This window comes from Pogoniulus pusillus, chromosome 21, assembly GCF_015220805.1.
Source record: "Pogoniulus pusillus isolate bPogPus1 chromosome 21, bPogPus1.pri, whole genome shotgun sequence".
In the NCBI taxonomy this organism is placed as follows: Eukaryota; Metazoa; Chordata; class Aves; order Piciformes; family Lybiidae; genus Pogoniulus; species Pogoniulus pusillus.
In genome coordinates this window covers 13,021,420-13,039,008 of record NC_087284.1, presented here as the reverse complement: position 1 = coordinate 13,039,008, position 17,589 = coordinate 13,021,420, and the positions used below count along the sequence as shown (strand labels likewise).

The 17,589-nt window shown below is 41.1% G+C and overlaps 1 protein-coding gene across 3 annotated transcripts in view; it reads left to right on the top strand.

The window, feature by feature from the left end:
* Positions 1–17,589, top strand: part of JARID2 (jumonji and AT-rich interaction domain containing 2) — a 233,472-nt gene that overhangs the window by 186,781 nt on the left and 29,102 nt on the right. For all 3 annotated transcript variants that reach the window (XM_064160992.1, XM_064160994.1, XM_064160993.1), the window contains 2 exons: positions 6,571–6,800; positions 15,502–16,519. In XM_064160992.1, coding sequence (XP_064017062.1) covers positions 6,571–6,800; positions 15,502–16,519 — 1,248 coding nt within the window. The remainder of the gene's footprint in view (positions 1–6,570; positions 6,801–15,501; positions 16,520–17,589) is intronic.

Here is a 17,589-nt window from a genome sequence, read left to right as displayed (position 1 = left end):
TTCAGGAAAAGACTGGATGAGGCACTTAGTGCCGTGGTCTAGTTGACTGGATAGGGCTGGGGGATAGGTTGGACTGGATCATCTTGGAGGTCTCGTCCAACCTGGTTGATTCTATGGTATCATTCAGTGGGATGTTTGTGTGTCTTGGAATTACATGGCTTCTCTTTTACATACGTTACTGTTGGAGAATGTTGTGAGAAAACCTCAATTTCTGTTTGCAGTTCTTTATGCAGCTTTGTTTTTAAATATATTTACTATTTGTGGGTGGGGGCATAAAACAGCTTCTTAGGCTTGTGCATCTCTTTTTGGTGAAATGGAAGAAGAAAATATGTTTTTGACATACAGCTAAAATACAGAATGAGAAAATTTCAGGCAGAGAGCTACAGTAGTTAATGGGTAGGCAATTATTTTGATGATGTACAGCCTTTTGTTGAAATAGCATGGAACCAGTAATTGTTGCAATAAACATTTTTTTTTTTGCAGAAAAATTAAATGTGCAAAATATGTAACATGAAAATTACCCGCTTTGTGATAGTTTGCATATTTAACTATGCAAATCAGGCACAACACATTTGGGGATTTGTGGATTTTCTGTAGCTAGATGCATGACCTGTGGAGAAGAATTGGGGAGCTGGAACTTGCTCAAAAAAATGGGATTGTTATCCTGGTGACAGACTTGTGATAACAGAGAGACACTTCTTGTGTGGACTTGCTGCTTAGTGAGTGACCCTTTTGATGTTGTTTGTGTCGTAATGGTTAGGTGAGAGTAATGAATTTGTGCTAAGATGAGACACTTGGTATTGGATTTTTGCAAACGGTGGTGTGGTGTCTCATACCAATAATGCTCCTCTCACTGGCCCAAATTATTCTTCTGCATATAAAGGTTTGAACTGTGTTATTGATAGTGTCAAAAAGAAATTCAGTGTTATCTGCCACCGTTCTCCTGTTTGACTTCTGTTAGCATGCAGCAATGGAAATTTTATTGTAGAGTTGCCTGCTGACGAATTGCGCAGAATTCTCCAGTTTGGGCTGGAGAAATTGCAGTTCCGCAGGTTTCCTATGATGTTGCGGTGTCCTTTTCTCCTGAAGTGTGCCTTTGTTGCTGACCCTGAGTAGGCAGATTGTGTTAGGGGACTCCAGAAGACAGCTTCTATCTCTGGAAAATGGTTTTGAACATAGCCAGCACTTCAGGAAAACAATCGTCAGTATTAAAATACTCTGGCTTATGGAAGTAGATAATTGTTTTATGGAAGTAGATCATTGTTTTATGGAAGTAGATCATTGTTTTAAGTCCTCTGGGAGGAGAAAAGAATTACTGCCTGGGTCCTTTAAGACAGTTTGAGAGCCACATAAATGTTTTCACAGTGAAAACAGCAGAACTGAATTAAAGCCAGAGCAAGAATGTTTTTGTGCAGTAACGGATACTTAATGCCAGAAAGTTGATTAATATTACATCTCTTCCCAAACACAATCTATATAACAACATGAGGTTTGCATTGGAATAGCTGGCTCAGGTTCCTAGCATTGGCAAGCCTCCCTCTTCTCCTTCTAAAATCAAAACTTCTCCCTTTCACTCTTATCTTCCCTCTTTGTTTTGGATAGTTTTATGAATACGCAATCACTTCCTTTACATGGAATGAGCTCTGCAACATGCAGCATATGTGTACATGTTCAGTCCAGCCCTCCATCTTCCAGATGCTGGCATAAAGCAAAATGCATCAGTGGTCTGCTTGTTCCTGCAACAGACTCCCCTGTTGTCTCATGTATAAAGCATATCTGGTGCAGAAATAAATCTCTAGGAGGGCTTGGAAAGAAAGCTTTGCCCTTGGAGTCAGTAGTTGGCTGAACCCAGTCCAGTAATTCTGCTGCTTGTCCAATGAGAGCCTGATTATTGCGCTTACTCTAAATCGGCTTCTCAATGCCTGACTGGGTGTATCCTATAAAATATTTCTGTGCAAAGTAATTAATAGAAATACCTCAGAAAACTGCTGAAAACACAGTAAATGTCTGTCGCTCACCACAGTGTCAATTCCTAGAGTAAATGCTTGGCTAATCTGTAGTAACTGAGCATATCTGTGGCTTTGCTTGATCAAACATTTTTGCAGCCATTATTACAGCCGTACCTGGTATACACACAGTTTGCATTGGTGTTGTTTGCATAGGGATTCTTTATAACTGTTCAAATGAGATACCTTGAAGTCCCTACATGGGATCCTGGGTGAATATTGGTGCCCAGGACACAGTTCCCTCAATGCAGAGAGCACTGTGATGCACCATGGGGATCATGTCTGCCATACGGTTTTGCTTTGCTGCCATAAAGTGCATCAGGGGTTTTAAAACCCCTGGGCCTTACAAAGTTTGCATGTACTGGTTCTGTTTCTTAGCATTTGATCATCACTGCTAACCCAAAGACCCACAAGTATTTCACTCTGGGACTCTTATTGTTTCAGCTTAATAACAATAATAATTGCTTTAGAGGACATGGCATTTTGAGAATGAGCAATATGGATAGAAAGATAACCATTTATTCTATTTGAAGTGTCTGAACATTAATAATTTACTTCTAATTATTTGTTAGTAGTGCTCTTACCTTTAAAAGCTGTTCTGGAAATACAGAATTGATTGAGGTAGTATAAAATAATCATAATTCAATAAAAGATTTCTGCTTTAATAATTAGAGTTCCACCACTCATGTGGGTTGGGCTTCTTTTTCTTTCTGTTCTTTAATGCAATTACTGCTTCAAGGATGAAAACTTTATTGACATTACTCTTTCATAAGGAGAAAAAAAATAATTGGGAGCAGAACATTGGATGCTACACATCTAGGGTGGAAAATTGTAGCTGGGACATACCTATATGTGGGCTTAGTAAAGCATGAGATACACCCTTTCTAATTCTCTGAATGCCTCAGAAATACAGAATTGCTGGTGGGTGTGAGACAGAATGCAATTTGCTGTAAAAGAAGACACAAATTAATTAATAGTTCTTCTAACAATGACTCAGATTTGGTCTTGGTGATATTTAAGGCAGAATTTGGGCTTTTTTTTTTTTTTTTTTTTTTAATTTCTGTCTGTCAAGAAGTGAGTCTTCCAGTTACTGCCCAACAGCAAGGTTTACTTGGGGTCTTTTTGGCCTTTCCTAGTAGTTTCCTCTTTTCACTCAACTGTTCTACTAGCTATTAGAGCCAGATTTTAATCCTGCGGCGTACTGAATTTCTTGTCTAAATACCTTCCTTTTACATTTTTGCTCTTGACAGGAGCACAATCATAGTTAAGGATGTTTGTCCCCTTTAAATGCTTGGCTTGTCATAGTGTTTTATGCTTAGGCTAACATTCTGATACTTGTTCGCTTAATAAGTTTGTGAGTTTTGCAGAAAGTGTTATTGCAGGAAGGTTTTTCTACCTATCTAGCTGGATATAACAGCATTGTAGGTCGTGAAAGAAACAAACACTGGTTTTTATAGAAACTGATACTATCTACAATTTAACTGGAGACAGCTTGACTAGGACGGGCTTCCATCTCTGTCTCCCTTTCTATTGTGTTTCCAGGCTTTAAGCTTTTTAAGCTTTTCCAGGGAGACTCAACATTTTTTCTCTCCCATTTTGCTCTTTCCCCTTTCAAGAATCTTAGAAATTAAGACAAAAGGTAATTACTCAGAGGGTAAAACTGGCAGGGTTCCCACGACACTTAAGATTAATGAGCTGTTGCATATAAAATATACCTTGTCTCATGTTCACTGGCTTGGTGGTGAGTGTTTGGGGTTTTTTTGTGAACTATAAAAGTGCACATTTTGGCTTTCTGGCTGTGTTTTCTGTTTTAGTAATTTTCAGTTTATAAAGTGGCAGCCGAATCCAGAAAACCGAATCCCTCTGACTTAACGTTTCAGCACACACAGTTTGTTCCCTCTGAAGGAAAATAGCACTTGCAGTGATGAAGTACATATTAACGAAGCTGCCATCAGTTGTTTGCGCTGTCTTATTAAACGTAAATAGTTGTGCTTCGTGTGTCTGTAGCGCCTTCCATCTGATGTGAGAACTTCATACAAAGGAGGATAAATGCATTATTGTGAACTCCCTGAGATGGGTGGGGGTTATTATCAGTTCCATCACTGGAGATGAGACGCGGAGGTTACGCGGCTTTCACTGAAATGGCTGAGAAAGCCTTGGCTGGCTGGGGCAGTGCCAGTCACTCCTGATCTCAGGAGTGTGATGGTTTGGGTGTTACCTGCCCCCACACGCTTTAGAAATCACCCAGACTAGACTCAGCCGGCTCTGGAAATTGAATGAAGCTTTTATATTTAGAGCTTAGCACAATATACAAGCAGATATTTACAGTATATATAGTTACATACAGAAATATACAAATTAAAAGGTAATACAGAAACACAACTCCCCTCCCAGAAAACTGAGTCTCCAGGAGGGGCTCCCAACCACTCTTCCACCTTCTCCCACCCCTCTGCCTTACCCCAGATGTTGCCTTGTGCCCAAGGAAGAATGGAGGGTCAGGCAGGGGGGTTAGGAAGCAGCTGGATTAATCAGGCTAGGTTAGAGAGAGAAGAATGCAGCCCACAGCCCGAACAGAGAGTGGCTACCTTATCTGTGTTTGGATTCTTGCTCTTATACCTCTCAGCAAGCATATCAGTGAAGTAGACATCACTATTGTTTCCCTTTCACAGCCTGTAATCTAGTTCTTCTCACCAAAACATTCTAGCTAGCTTCAAACTAGCACACAGAGCCATAGGCAGTTTGTGATGACTTCTCTGCTGATGGCATTGCTCTCATTCTTACTCACTTTATGTAAAATGGAAGGAAGAAAGAAGAGCAATTGCAATTTCTAATTTTTACACAGTCTATGTCAACATTATGACTGACTGAATATGAGCAAATCTTAGGAGGAGCAGCTAAGGGAATTGGAATTGTTTAATCTGGAGAAGAGGAGGCTGAGGGGAGACCTCATTGCCCTCTACTACAACTGCCTGAAAAGGAGGTTGTAGTGAGGTAGAGGTCAGTCTTTTATCTCTAGTATCAGCTGATAGAATGAGAGAAAATGGCTTGAAATTGTGCCAGGGAAGGTTTAGATTGGATATTAGGAAAAATGTCTTTACTGAAAGAGTGCTCAGGCATTGGAATAGATTGCCCAGGGAGGTGGGGGAGTCACCATCCCTGGAGATACTAAGAAATGCGCAGACATAGCACTTTGGGATGTGGTTTAATGGGCATGGTGGTATTAGGTTGACAGTTGGACTCAATGATCTTAGGGGCCTTTTCCAACTGAAACAATTCTATTATTCTGTGATATGTGACCTGAATTACAAAGTTGTCAATAGGTTGTTGGAGTTCAGGTTTTCAGAGGTGGGAAGATTTTGAGGTAGACATCAAAAGCAGCTTAGATGCCCCTCTTTCTCTTCAGCAAAGTTGTTGGTTGTTTGTTGTTACTACTATTACTATGGCTACTACTGTAATACTGCACCATATCTATAGAGACAGCTAAGCTTCACAATTCAGATTAAAAGGTAGGTTTTGTAGGTATGTCTTGTTCAATGACAGAAGGTGGCTTTCATTTCACAAAAAAAGAATATTGTCATTAATTTAGTTAATATCCCAAACAGATTGCTTGTTGTGCATAATAAATATGATTTTTGGGATACTTACGCTATTAACTACTCCTGAATGCTATTACTTGGATCCCTTTCCTAAGGGAAAGGATCCCTGCCTAAGCAAAAAAGGCAGGAGTAAGAACTGAGCGTAGATTAGAGAAGGCAGAGGGCGCTTGCCGTTGTGGGTGTTGGATCACATGCCTCATGGACCTGTCAAATGCTTTGCTGAAGAGAGGGCAGCACTAACATCAATTCCCCTTGTTTTTGACGACCAGAGAAGTGTGATGTTTTTCTTTAACTTCAGGTTTCCATATTCCCAGACAATAAAAGAGCAGTAAGTATTCTTAAATTCAGCAGTATTATGCTTGCATAATACTTATTGTACCAAAAAATGTGGTTTGGTTTCTGTGCTTTCTTACAGCTTCACTTCAGTGTGTTCCAAAAACAGCTTTAGTGTTTTCCTTTCTTTGTAGAAGTACCTTTTTCTGTTTGCAGCTTGTCTGGTGTAGGCAAACAACTGTCAGTTTGGTTCAGCAGTTTGGATACCGATAAAAACAAACCCTACTTTTTCATGGAACATTTTCTTTCTTGTATGCTAATGTAAGCATAAATCCTTTTTCTGCTTAGGTTATGTTTAGAATTCCCTTGCTGCAACAGGAAAAAGTTAATTAAAACTGTCATAAATAAAAATCAAACTGATAAGGCTAAATTTATGTCAGTCCAAGTAGTAATATATATGTTTTAATTTGGATATTGAAGATAATGTGTGTTAACAAGCAAAGGAAATACTTTAATGTGAATCTGTTTGTATAAAGGAGTATGCAAAATATTGCTTCTATTTATGAGTCGATTTTAGTTTAGATATGAGATGACACTCACTAAATACCCAGCACTGACAGAGTGAATGAAGAGTTTGGTTTCGTATGTTAGGATTTTCTTTTTTTCCTTAACAGCCTGTTTTTCTCTCTTCTCAGTTTTCAATGGGTCCAGCAAATCATCCAAGGAGAAAGAACCTGCTCAGAAACACAAAAGCAAAGAGGCCACGCCAGGGAAGGAGAGGAACAGTGAGCATAAGGCTGAAAGCCGAAAAGACCAGGCTGCTGCTAATCACCATCCTACTACAAACACTGGCTCCTCTACGAAAGGGCTCACCGCTAACAACCACCACACTCTTCATAGATCGGCTCAGGACTTAAGGAAACAGGTAATGAATTGTACTCTACTGTGGACACACGGGAGACACAGACTTTTAAGGTTCTAGCTCAATTTTCCACTGCTTGGCACAGAGTGAAAGTGTTAGTCCTTAAAAGCATGCTCTGGAGACAGCAATGATTTAATTTTCAGTGAAAGAGAGAAAAAAGAAAAGTGATGCATACATGCGAAGTTGGTGTGACAAAGTAAGCTTTGCAGTCTTCTCTTTCTATTATTCAGTGTGTACATTGAAGTTCACATGGCTGTTTATTAAATCTTTCTGGCTGGCACTCTTGTTGGCCTCTCTGCTGACAGTGCCAAGCTGGCAGCACGTGGAAAAATGAACTTTTATGTATGACTCGTTTGGTTGGGTTATTCATCTGAAGAGCTCACTAGTGTTTAGAGAAGCTGACATTATGCTCAGGTGCCTTGTATTTCAAAATACACAAACCTTGGAGTCTGGGAAAAATGTTTTGCCTGGTGAAGATGGTGCTCCAGGATATTGCTACCTTTGCAGTGGAAGTCCCAGGTGGGAAGAAATTCAGAGTTTATTGTTACCTGGCTGGAAATTAGCAAAAAAATATTCGGCAGTAGTTTTATCTTCACCTGACTTGTATCTGAGCGTGAAAGTTTAGCAGACCAATCTTTTGGTGCTTGTGACTGGCATTTGGGCAGGATGCATCTCCATTTCTTTTTGATGACTGGATCTAATAGCAACTATCAAATTTTTGCCAACGATTTTGCAAATCCCTGTCTGTCCTTACTCAGTCTGGGGCTGGGTTAGCAGAGGACCTCTGCTAGGGCAATGCAGAACAAAGAGCTTGGTGCACTTAGGCCTTATATTTTGTTTTGCAGTGGTTAATTCTCAACATGCCAATTAGAGACAATTTTTATTTGCTGCCGTCTAAAGGGTTTTCTTCTAAGTAGGCTGGCCTGGACTTCAATGGAGCTGACATGGCCATCGTGTAAGGCTGTCAGTGCCTTAAATGGCACCTCTCAGTCATAGGCTTGGAAATTAAAAATGGCAAAAAGAAAAACAGTGGTGCTCTTACTGAGGAAATCTTTCATGCCTTGTGCTTCTGTGGTGTTTAGCTTCTCCTGAAATGCCTCCACTGGATTTGTATTACCTTGTAAATCAAATCTGAGGTCCTGAAAGCTATCCGCAGTATATTTCTCTGTGCTTTTGTAAGACTTCCATTCTTTATTCCCCTGTGAACATTTTTCCTTATGTAGTCATCAGCTTGAATGCCTGCTGCCTTCTGCATCCTTTCAGCTGTTTCTGTGACTACCAGCATCCTATGGTCCTTGCTGTGACAGGCTCTGCTATGAGCTCTTTGTGTTGAACAGGCTTCTGGAAACATAAGGATGCACATCGTACTTAATTATTTGAGCTCACTGGGACACGTGTGCAGTGCTTTAAAGTTCCCTTGTCACAAGTATGAACAGTTAAAATTCTTGTGAACAAGTCAACTGCTTTCACTTGTGGAGGTAGTTCTGAGAAGGGAACAGACAACTATAGAAGAATTTCAACCACAACCCAAGCGGGTTTTGTTTCGTGGAGTATTAGTCATTTTCAATTGTGCTGTGCAAAATGAAGAGAAATTTTACAGCCTTTCAGTACAAGCAAAAGTTACACCACACAGACAACTTGCAGAGTGTGTGTGGTCCTCAAGCTTCAGAGAATAAGGGGGCTGTAAGTTGAAAGGATGATTTAAAAAAAAAAAAAAAGGATAGGGATTTTAATTTTCTTCTGCAACTCACAGTAGCATAAGTACTTCCTTACCAATTTTAATGAAAATGTGGCTGTGACTAATTAAAGGTGGATTATGCCTGACGTAAAGACTTAGCTTTGTGCAGATTCTTAGATTTACCAGTTATGTGACACGGCTGAATTTCATGCCCTTGTCCTGAGGTTTTGTTGACTTTTCAGTATTTCCTTAAAGGAGATCTGTTTTCCCAGTGTGCCAGCCACATGTTCCTCCTCCTTCCAGTATGTTTTTGCTCCTTTTCCACATATGTTTACATGGTTTATTTCTGTGTGTGGTTTTGTTCCTTCCAGTTTCACAGAAAATAAAAGCAGAACACTAGCAATTACTTGAGATTTTTTTTTTCTCTCTTCTTTGCTTTCTTTCCTTTTCTGGTGTATTGTTGCACTTGTCGCATGTTCCCTTTCTCTCTTTTTTCCTCTATCTTTCCAAATCCCCTACTTCAAAGGGGTTGTGGCAAAGGAAATGTAGTTCAATGGGGCCCTCTCTTGGCCTAATATGGTAATTTAGCTCTGCACAACTCTGACCAGCACTAAAGTATTTTTATGAATGAGTTCAAGATCATTTCCACAACGTTAATTTGCTTGGGACCAAAACTATTGTTGCTATTGCTAATGTTGTGGTTATTGTTGTGGTTGTTATCTAACAGTTCTTTTTGTGTGTGTTTTCCTGTGTCTGGAGCCTGGATCCTAGCTGCTATGCAGAGATGTGCACATAGACCAGTTCAAATCCAATATATAAAGTGCTGGCCCTGTTTGCTTTTTAAAAGGCAATAAAATGTAAAATCTGTCATACTGTTTTTTACTGCAAGGCCAGTATTCAGTAAAGTGAAGAAAAGGGTGGTCTGAAGACAAGTACATGTCAGCAAAACTGAGAAAATAGCTGAAAAGCAAAGATAAGATTATTTGTATCACTAGTTTCACATTCAGCTTCAAGTCCTGTAAGGTTAATGTCAAGCACTTTGTTCCTGCAAAACAACCCTCTTAGTGGATGAGGGAAAGTCTCTGAATCTTGTTTACCTAGACTTTAGTAAAGCCTTTGACATCATTCCCCACAGCACCCTCTTGTAGAAAGTGGCTGCTCATGGCTTGGATGGGTGTACTTTTTGCTTGATAAAAACCTGTCTGGATGTCTGAGCCCAAAGAGTTGTGGTGAATCCAGCTGGCACCCAACCACATGTAGTGTCCCCCAGGTCTCAGTGCTGGGCCGAGTTCTGGTTGGTATTGAGAATCTGGACAAGGAGATCAGATGTTCCCTCAGTAAGTTTGCAGACGACAGCAAACTGGGCAGGAGTGTTCATCCACTGGAGGGTAGGAAGACTCTGCAAGAGGGACCTGTACAGGCTGGATCAAAGGGCTGTGGACAGTGGTACAGGGTTCAGCAAGGCTAAGTGCCTGTGTCACAACCACCTCTGCAACTCTACAGGCTTGAGGAAGAATGGCTGGAAAGCTCTGCCTTGTGAGAACAGTTCTAGATATGTTGGTTGACAGCCAGCTGATTGTGAGCCAGCAGCATACCTAGTTGGCCAAGGAGGCCAACAGCATCAGAAGTAGTGTGGCAGCAGGACTAGGGAAGTGACTGTTCCCTTCTACTCAGCACTGGTGAGATGGCACCTCAAATACTGTGTTTTGTTTTGGGCTTCTCACTACAAGAAGGAAATTGAGGTGCTAAAGCACGTCCAGAGAAGGGTGAAAAAGCTGATGGAGGGGTCTGGAGAACAAGTGTTTTGAGGAGTGGCTGAGGGAACTGGTGTTTAGTCTGGAGAAAAGGAGGCTCAGGAGAAACCTGGCAACTATCTGAAAGGAGGTTGTAGTGAGGTAGGGGTTGATTTGTCCTCCAAAGGAAATTACTATGACAAGAGGAAAAGGCCTCAAGTTGTGCCAGGGAAGGTCTAGGTTGGATGTTGAGAAAAAGTTTATTTCCTTAAAGAGTTTTCAAGCCCTGGGACAGGTTGTCCAGGGGAGTGATGAAGTCACCATCCCTGAAGATATTTAAAAGGCTTGTAGATGTGGTCCTTAGGGATGTGGTTTAGTGGTGACCTGGCAGTACTATGTTAACGGTTTAACTCTTATGATCTTAAAGGTCTTTTCCAACCTAAACGATTCTGTGGTTCTATGATCCTATTTGAATTAAATTGACTTCTTTCTTATGTGCTTAGTGTAAGCACTGCCTCGTGATGGAGCTGTGGCATAGACCCCAGTTTGGTGAACCTGCGCACCTGGCCATATGGCCAATTTTTTAGGCTGACTGTGAGTGTATGTTTGGTTTGGGGGAAGACATATCAACAGTAGAAAGGTAAGAAAATGCCTACCACAATTTTCTTGTTTCTTTTGGTTCCAATCATCTGGTGGGTCCTCAGAGGCAAGTACAAACCAGGAATGTGCAGGTGATGGCTGACCAGCCAGAATTTCACATTTCTCAATGTGAAATCCTGAATCCACCTGTTGCTTTGATGGTGGGCTATGACCACATTGCTTGTTCCTCTTGTTTCCACGTGGAAGACATTTGTTGCAGCCTATTCCTATTGGAGAGTGGTCTGTTCTGGTCTACGTACTACTGTTGTATCTTAAACATTATCTTAGCCCGTTTGAAAACACTCAACTTACTTGTGGGCATTTGGGGAGGGAAGAGGGAGAAGCATTTGAAAACCATTGTGTTGTGTCTGCTTTAGAAAGGTGATGGTCCTGAGGAAGTTTTCACCAGTGTTTCATTCTTGTGGGGTCTCCTTATTTAGCAGTCAGGAAAAAAAAAGAAGTAAATTCTTTTGGTATTCTCAAAATCAAGTCTTCTCTGCTCTAGGACCTGTTCATCATTGGAATAACTTCACCAAGTTAAAAAAAAGAACCAAACAGCAAACCAACAACAACTCAAAATAGCATGCTTATAGTCTAGAAGTGAAGGTTAGATAGCCCAAGCTTATGTACCTGTTCAGTTCAAGATTTGGCCCTGAGAGATCAAAACTTTCATTGTGTGGAGGTATCCTAACAACTCTAAACAGTTGCGATAAGTTGCTGTTTTCTTAATTAATTCAGTTTTCCAGAGTTTTGTATCTTGGCAGTTTTCATTGCAGCCTAAAGCTGGTAGTGTTGAGGCATGTTTTCCTTTGAAGAGGAGGAACTGTGAGGATCTTGCCTTTCTCTGTGAGTGCTTTCTCCAAGGCTGTGTTTTGTTCTCAAGCCCTGTGTCACCACCCTTTGCTGAAGGAGTGCCCCAAACAGCCCTTCAGACTACTGGCTACAAGCTCCTCTGAAAAAAATCAGAGGAAGGCTGGAGTGACGAGGTACCTCCATACAGCCTGACTGCTCATTCTGAGGTGTTGCCTTGACTGTACCAGACAATGCAGTAGTTATTGCTCTGGCTTCCTCAAAACCTTCTGGAAAACCTCCCATAGAGGACACTCCAGAATATCCAGTGACAGCTTCTTCCATTTACTTCCTTTTCTACTAATGAACAAGTTCTTCTAGTGCCTTAGATCACTGTAGGTAACAAAAGGTTGGTGGTTTCTTCCAGTTTTCCCAGTGAACATGGAAAGAGCTTTTACTGTCTTTTTTTTAGAGAAGTTCCTTATGTATCAAAAGATCATTACAGAATTGTCTCTTAGTTCTGTTTTGTTCATACTAAATAATCTCTTGCTTAGCTTTTCACTCAAGCTCATATTTTCCAAGTACTCGAGCACTTTGCACTCTTTTAGGTGTGCTTCACTGTCTAACTTGCTCTCACAGTGTAGGCATGATGCTGGACCCAGTCCTGCTTGGAAAGCTTGTCTCCTGGTTTTGGCCTTCTTCATAATGGGTCTTAGAAAGTGATTTGAGTACTTCTGTCACATTTTGCAGATCACTGTGGTCCCCAAGTCTTTTCGCTCCCGGGCACGTATTTGTTTTGTCTTTCCTAAGAACAGCACTTCCTCTTACTGTAGAATTGTTCTGAAGTAAGTTCTTCAGGATTGCCTTTGACTTCAAGCTTGTCTCCAAAGTGCTGACAGCCTCTTCCAGGTGTGTGTCACTGGCAGATTTTATGATAATCCAAATTACTGATGGATGTTCTTAGTGGAATTGAGGCCAAGACAAGTCGCTGCAGAAAGGCACCTGAAATATGCCTTCCCAGGATGGCAGTGAACTGTGACAATGGTAACTTCTTTTGAGGAAGAGTTTATTCCTGGGTGAAGCCATTTTAGAGTAATTGTGTCTAGGACGTGTCTCAGGAGCTCGTTCGGTGGAACATCGCATGGAACAGTGACTGGAGCCCTACTGAAGCACAGGTGTTTCTTTACCTGCTCAACCAGGCATCTGTCAGAAGATAATTAGTAGTAGTGCTTTTTTTGGAAAAACTGTGGGCCAAGTTTGTTTTTTTTTTCTCCTTAATTGTGATTGGTTTTGTTTAGTTTTCTTTTAAAATTCTTAATATAAATAGCGTGTTTATAAAATTAGTTGTTTATTAATGTGTTGCAGAATGATTTTAGGGGGTCAAAGTTAAGTAGACTCTGTCTCCCTTGAGTTTATTTCTAGGAGCCATGCCCTAAGTCATCTACATCCTTTTAACTTAATGGGATTGACTTCCTAGCTCTTAAGTTGGTTAAGTTATATATCCATCAGGTATTCAGTCAGTGGTACTTTTGGTGAAGGCTAATGCAAAAGAAGCATAAACACTAGAGCCAAATTGTGGTTAACTTCTACTGTTCTTTGTTGGGTTTGTATTTTTAAGGTATTTACATATTTTTTTTTTTAACTTTCGTTTTATGTCCCTTGCTAACTGAAGTTTCTTTAGCTCTTTAGTGTTTCTGATCTGCCCCATGTGTGCTTTTGCTGCTCACGCATAGCTGCCCTTAGTCACATAATAGGGTTTCCACATTATACTGTGAATCTTGTCCAGTCATTGGAGAACTTTGTGAACAGGCATTATGACCTGCACCTTGTACCCTTCCTCTGAGTGGGGACTGCTTTGGTTTGGATTTTTTTACAGGTTTGTGGTGTGTCTTTTTTTTTGGGGGGGGAGTGGGGGAGTGTTACTTTGTTTTGTTATGGTTTGGGGATTTTGTTCTGTTGGTTTGGGCTGGTTTTTTATTTTGGTTTTTTTTGGTGGGGGGGATTTGTTTTGCCTTTTTGACAGTCCTACTATTGTTGTCACATCTTAGAATTGAAAATTTATGTCGTGATCACTGTCTCCCAGGTTACCTCACCCTGCCAGTTCTCAGTACTTCTCTACTAGTTGAGATAAAATCTGTAATCAATGTTCCTGACTATTTATAAAGCCAGAGATGTTTGATGCATTTTCTGACTGCTGCAGGCAAGAAACACAGTATCTCAGCAGCTCTCTACCCAGATCCGCTCTTTGGCATGAAAAGTGCTGTAAAAGTCAAACCTAGGACTTCATTTCACATGCAGAGTACTGCCTAAATTTCAAGGCAAGTGGGTGAATGAATTTCTCATACATCTTCGGAAAGCTCAAGAGAAAAAACTCATGTCCTCAGTTAATTTGGAATAAGTGTTGGAAAGGCAAGAATATGGATGGGTTTAAAAATGATACTACTTCTGCTCCAGATTTTTCTCCACAGAGGAGAAAGTGCAAACAGTAAATGTATACACATACATGTGTGTGCATGTGCTTGTGTGCAGAATCCCTGACATCCAGTCCTCTTCCACAGGTAGCTTAAAGCACAATCTTTTCAGTCTCTATTTGATCTCTATTCTGTAACATCTCATTCCTCCTTTATAAGTGGCTACAACTCTTGCATTTATATGAGAAGCTCCCATACTTACCGATATGGCCAGGGTTTTGAAATCCCACAAGCAAGTGTTAGAGCTTTGCAGAAATGGTGTTATTCACCTGAGCACTGGTGAGGGCTGACTGTACTGTATGCGTTCACTTTGAGCACTTTATCAATGTTCCTGGTTTCTGGATGCGTTTCTCTGCACTCACTGTAGTTGAAGGAGGTGAGAAGACAATGTTTAAACTTGTTTAAATGCTGAAAATTGTTTGAGATTTAAACTTGCACTAAATTTTCTTAGTAGTGTGGCTTAGCTTTGGCAGTGCTGATCCATCACAATTCCCTTTGAAGTTGAAGATTCTGTTTGGTGGTGAACAGATCTTACACAGTTAAAACATAAACTTTAGTTTCATAGCTGGGTTTAAACATCTAACAGTGGAGTCCAGCAGTTCTGAGTTGCAGTGACACATTAGTGAGCAATGAATATGATGTAATAAAATGTGTGTCAGCAAAACTGCCCAGATATCAAACTTAAAATACATTGAGCTACTGTATGCATTTTTGTTTCAAATTAATGACTTGGCAACAAAGATGCCTCCCAAGATTTAATATGTGTGACAGACTGGATCCTTCATGGCCATCCTGATCTGTTGGGTGCATAATGTGTTCAGTATTTCTTTTTATATGTATGTATAGACAAGATGTTGGTTTGAATCCGTGTGTGTGGTTTTTTTGCAAAACATGCCCATTCCAGTTAGTTTGCTAGTAGACTGTCTGGTTTGTCTGCTAAGTAGTAATAAACTGTATATGCACTTAAGAAGAATTGGGTGGGGAGAGTTTTTGAGGGCCAGAAAAGGAGATACCGAAGGTGTTCATTTGTTTTTGCCATAATGTAACAAGCTGCTTGGTAGATAAAGAAGGAGGTAGGGTAAACAAGGAACATCACCCTTCTTAGTGCTAGAGGTTTCATACGCCCTGAAAGCAAGATTTGCTTTCTGGGGACTTCCCGATTATTTTTTCTAAACAAATATTTCTGTTGTATGTGTTTAATACAAATACCCAGTCCCTCTAACCTGAGTGAAAAGCACTATATGAAGATTGTAGAAAGGGTTCAAGAGTCAGAATGGCAGAATACAGTTGTCCAGCAACTGGGATGCTGTGGCTGAGTTGGCAGCATTATTAATTTACTTTTCTGTTTTCTGTTTCCTTCCTCTGCTCCCCCTGCAACACTCTTGGCATTGCAGGTTTCTAAAGTCAACGGGATCACTCGAATGTCATCTCCGAGTGCAAACGTAGCCAGTGCCAAAAAGATGAGAGAAGTCAGACCTTCACCGTCCAAAACTGTGAAGTACACTGCAACAGTGACAAAGGGAACTGTCACATACACCAAAGCCAAGAAAGAACTGGTCAAGGAAACCAAACTAAATCACCACAAACCCAGTTCACCTGTCAACCACACAATCTCAGGGAAAATAGAAAGTAGCAATGCAAAAACCCGCAAACAGGTGCTATCCCTTGGAGCATCCAAGTCTAACAATACCGCTGTTAATGGTGTAAAAGTCAATGGCAAGTTGAACCAAAAGACATGCACTAAGGAGGTGGGGAGACAGTTAAGGGAGGGGCTGCGCAATTCGAAGAGGAGGCTGGAAGAGACGAACCACATAGACAAAATACAGTCGCCCACCAAGCGAATGAAAGGGGCCGTCAACTTGACAGAAGCTGCCAGCAAAAAGGCAGCCATGGAAAAGCCTTTGCTGAATGGACATCTTAAAAAGGAAGTGCCAGAGAAGAGTTTGGAAAGAAATAGGCCGAAAAGAGCCACTGCTGGAAAGAGTACGCCAGGGAAACAAGCACATGGCAAAACTGAAAATGCCTCCTGTGAAAATCGTTCTACCTCTCAAGCGGAGTCCTTGCACAAGCCACAAGACTCAATGGGAAAGCACGAAAAGGGCAGTAGTAAGTCTGGGTGGGGGATGCTGGGGGAAATTCCCATCCTTAGGCCCTCCACCAAGGAATTTCATGACCCACTGATATACATTGAGTCAGTCCGAGCTCAGGTAGAGAAGTATGGGATGTGCAGGGTGATTCCTCCTCCAGACTGGAGACCTGAGTGCAAGCTAAATGACGAAATGCGGTTTGTGACCCAGATTCAGCACATACACAAGCTAGGCAGGCGCTGGGGACCCAACGTGCAGCGGCTGGCCTGTATCAAGAAGCACCTCAAATCTCAGGGCATTACCATGGACGAACTCCCACTCATAGGTAAGGGCTGTGGTCTCATTGGCCTATTGCCAGTGTATAGTGTCCATATACAACTTTGTGCTCTCTTTGCCTTTATGCTTAATCAACCCCCTGTTCAGTTAACACTGCAGAGCTCTGAATGTCTCTCTTTATCCCTTGGTGAGGCACGATGCAGGTAGGTTGCTGGAGAGCTTTCCAAAGAGACTTTTTATTGCCACTTTCTTCTTACCAGCTCTTTATTTCACCCAGGGCAAAAAATGCTATGTGGGGGTCTCAGTCTCCAGATTTCAGGATCTTCGCCTTGCCCTTCTGTTTATTTTTTTGTAGGTAGTACAACTATGGATATTGATAGCCTTGGTTTAAATGCCACCTCAAGAGTATTTTCTTGACCTTTCCAGAGGTGTTTTCCAAACAGGTTTCAGTGCTGCCAAGCTTTAATACAAATAATTCCACCACCCCTCTCTGACCCCAGCTTCGTTTAAAAGCATTTAACCATGAGGGAAAGAAAATATGGCAGAACCGACTTCTATTTGGGTACTCAAACACTTAAAATCACAAATTCGCAGTGACCTGCTGACATTTAACAACCATTAAGTGTCAAGAATAGGCAGTAAAATGTGGTTGATTGCAAAATGGAGGTTTCATTATTTCTCCCAGCAGGTGTCTGCCAGGGCTAATGCCTGAGTGAGAATCACTTATTTAACAGAATCCTTGGTTTATGGTCTGCTGTCAAATATGACACGTGACAAAAATGTGACAATAGTTTGTAAAAACATGACAACAGCAGCATACAAATGAACTGTTGAATGAGCCACCTCCATCTCTGCTGCCTTTACAGCAGTGACATGGTAACAGACTTGTGGGTTTAATTTTTGTTAGCCCTTCCCTTTGTTTTTGAAGTGTTTTGAGTCAGAGCTGGCAGGACCTCATGTTGCAACTTGAGGCTAGAGTTTTGCCTTTGAGGCATTATGCAACCAGAGGCAGCTATCAATGCTTGTTGGATTAAAGGACACACTTTTCTGCCTAAACTGTTCACAGCAGTTCCCCCTCATTTTCAGACTTTTATATCGCATGTGGAAAGTAAGTGAGAA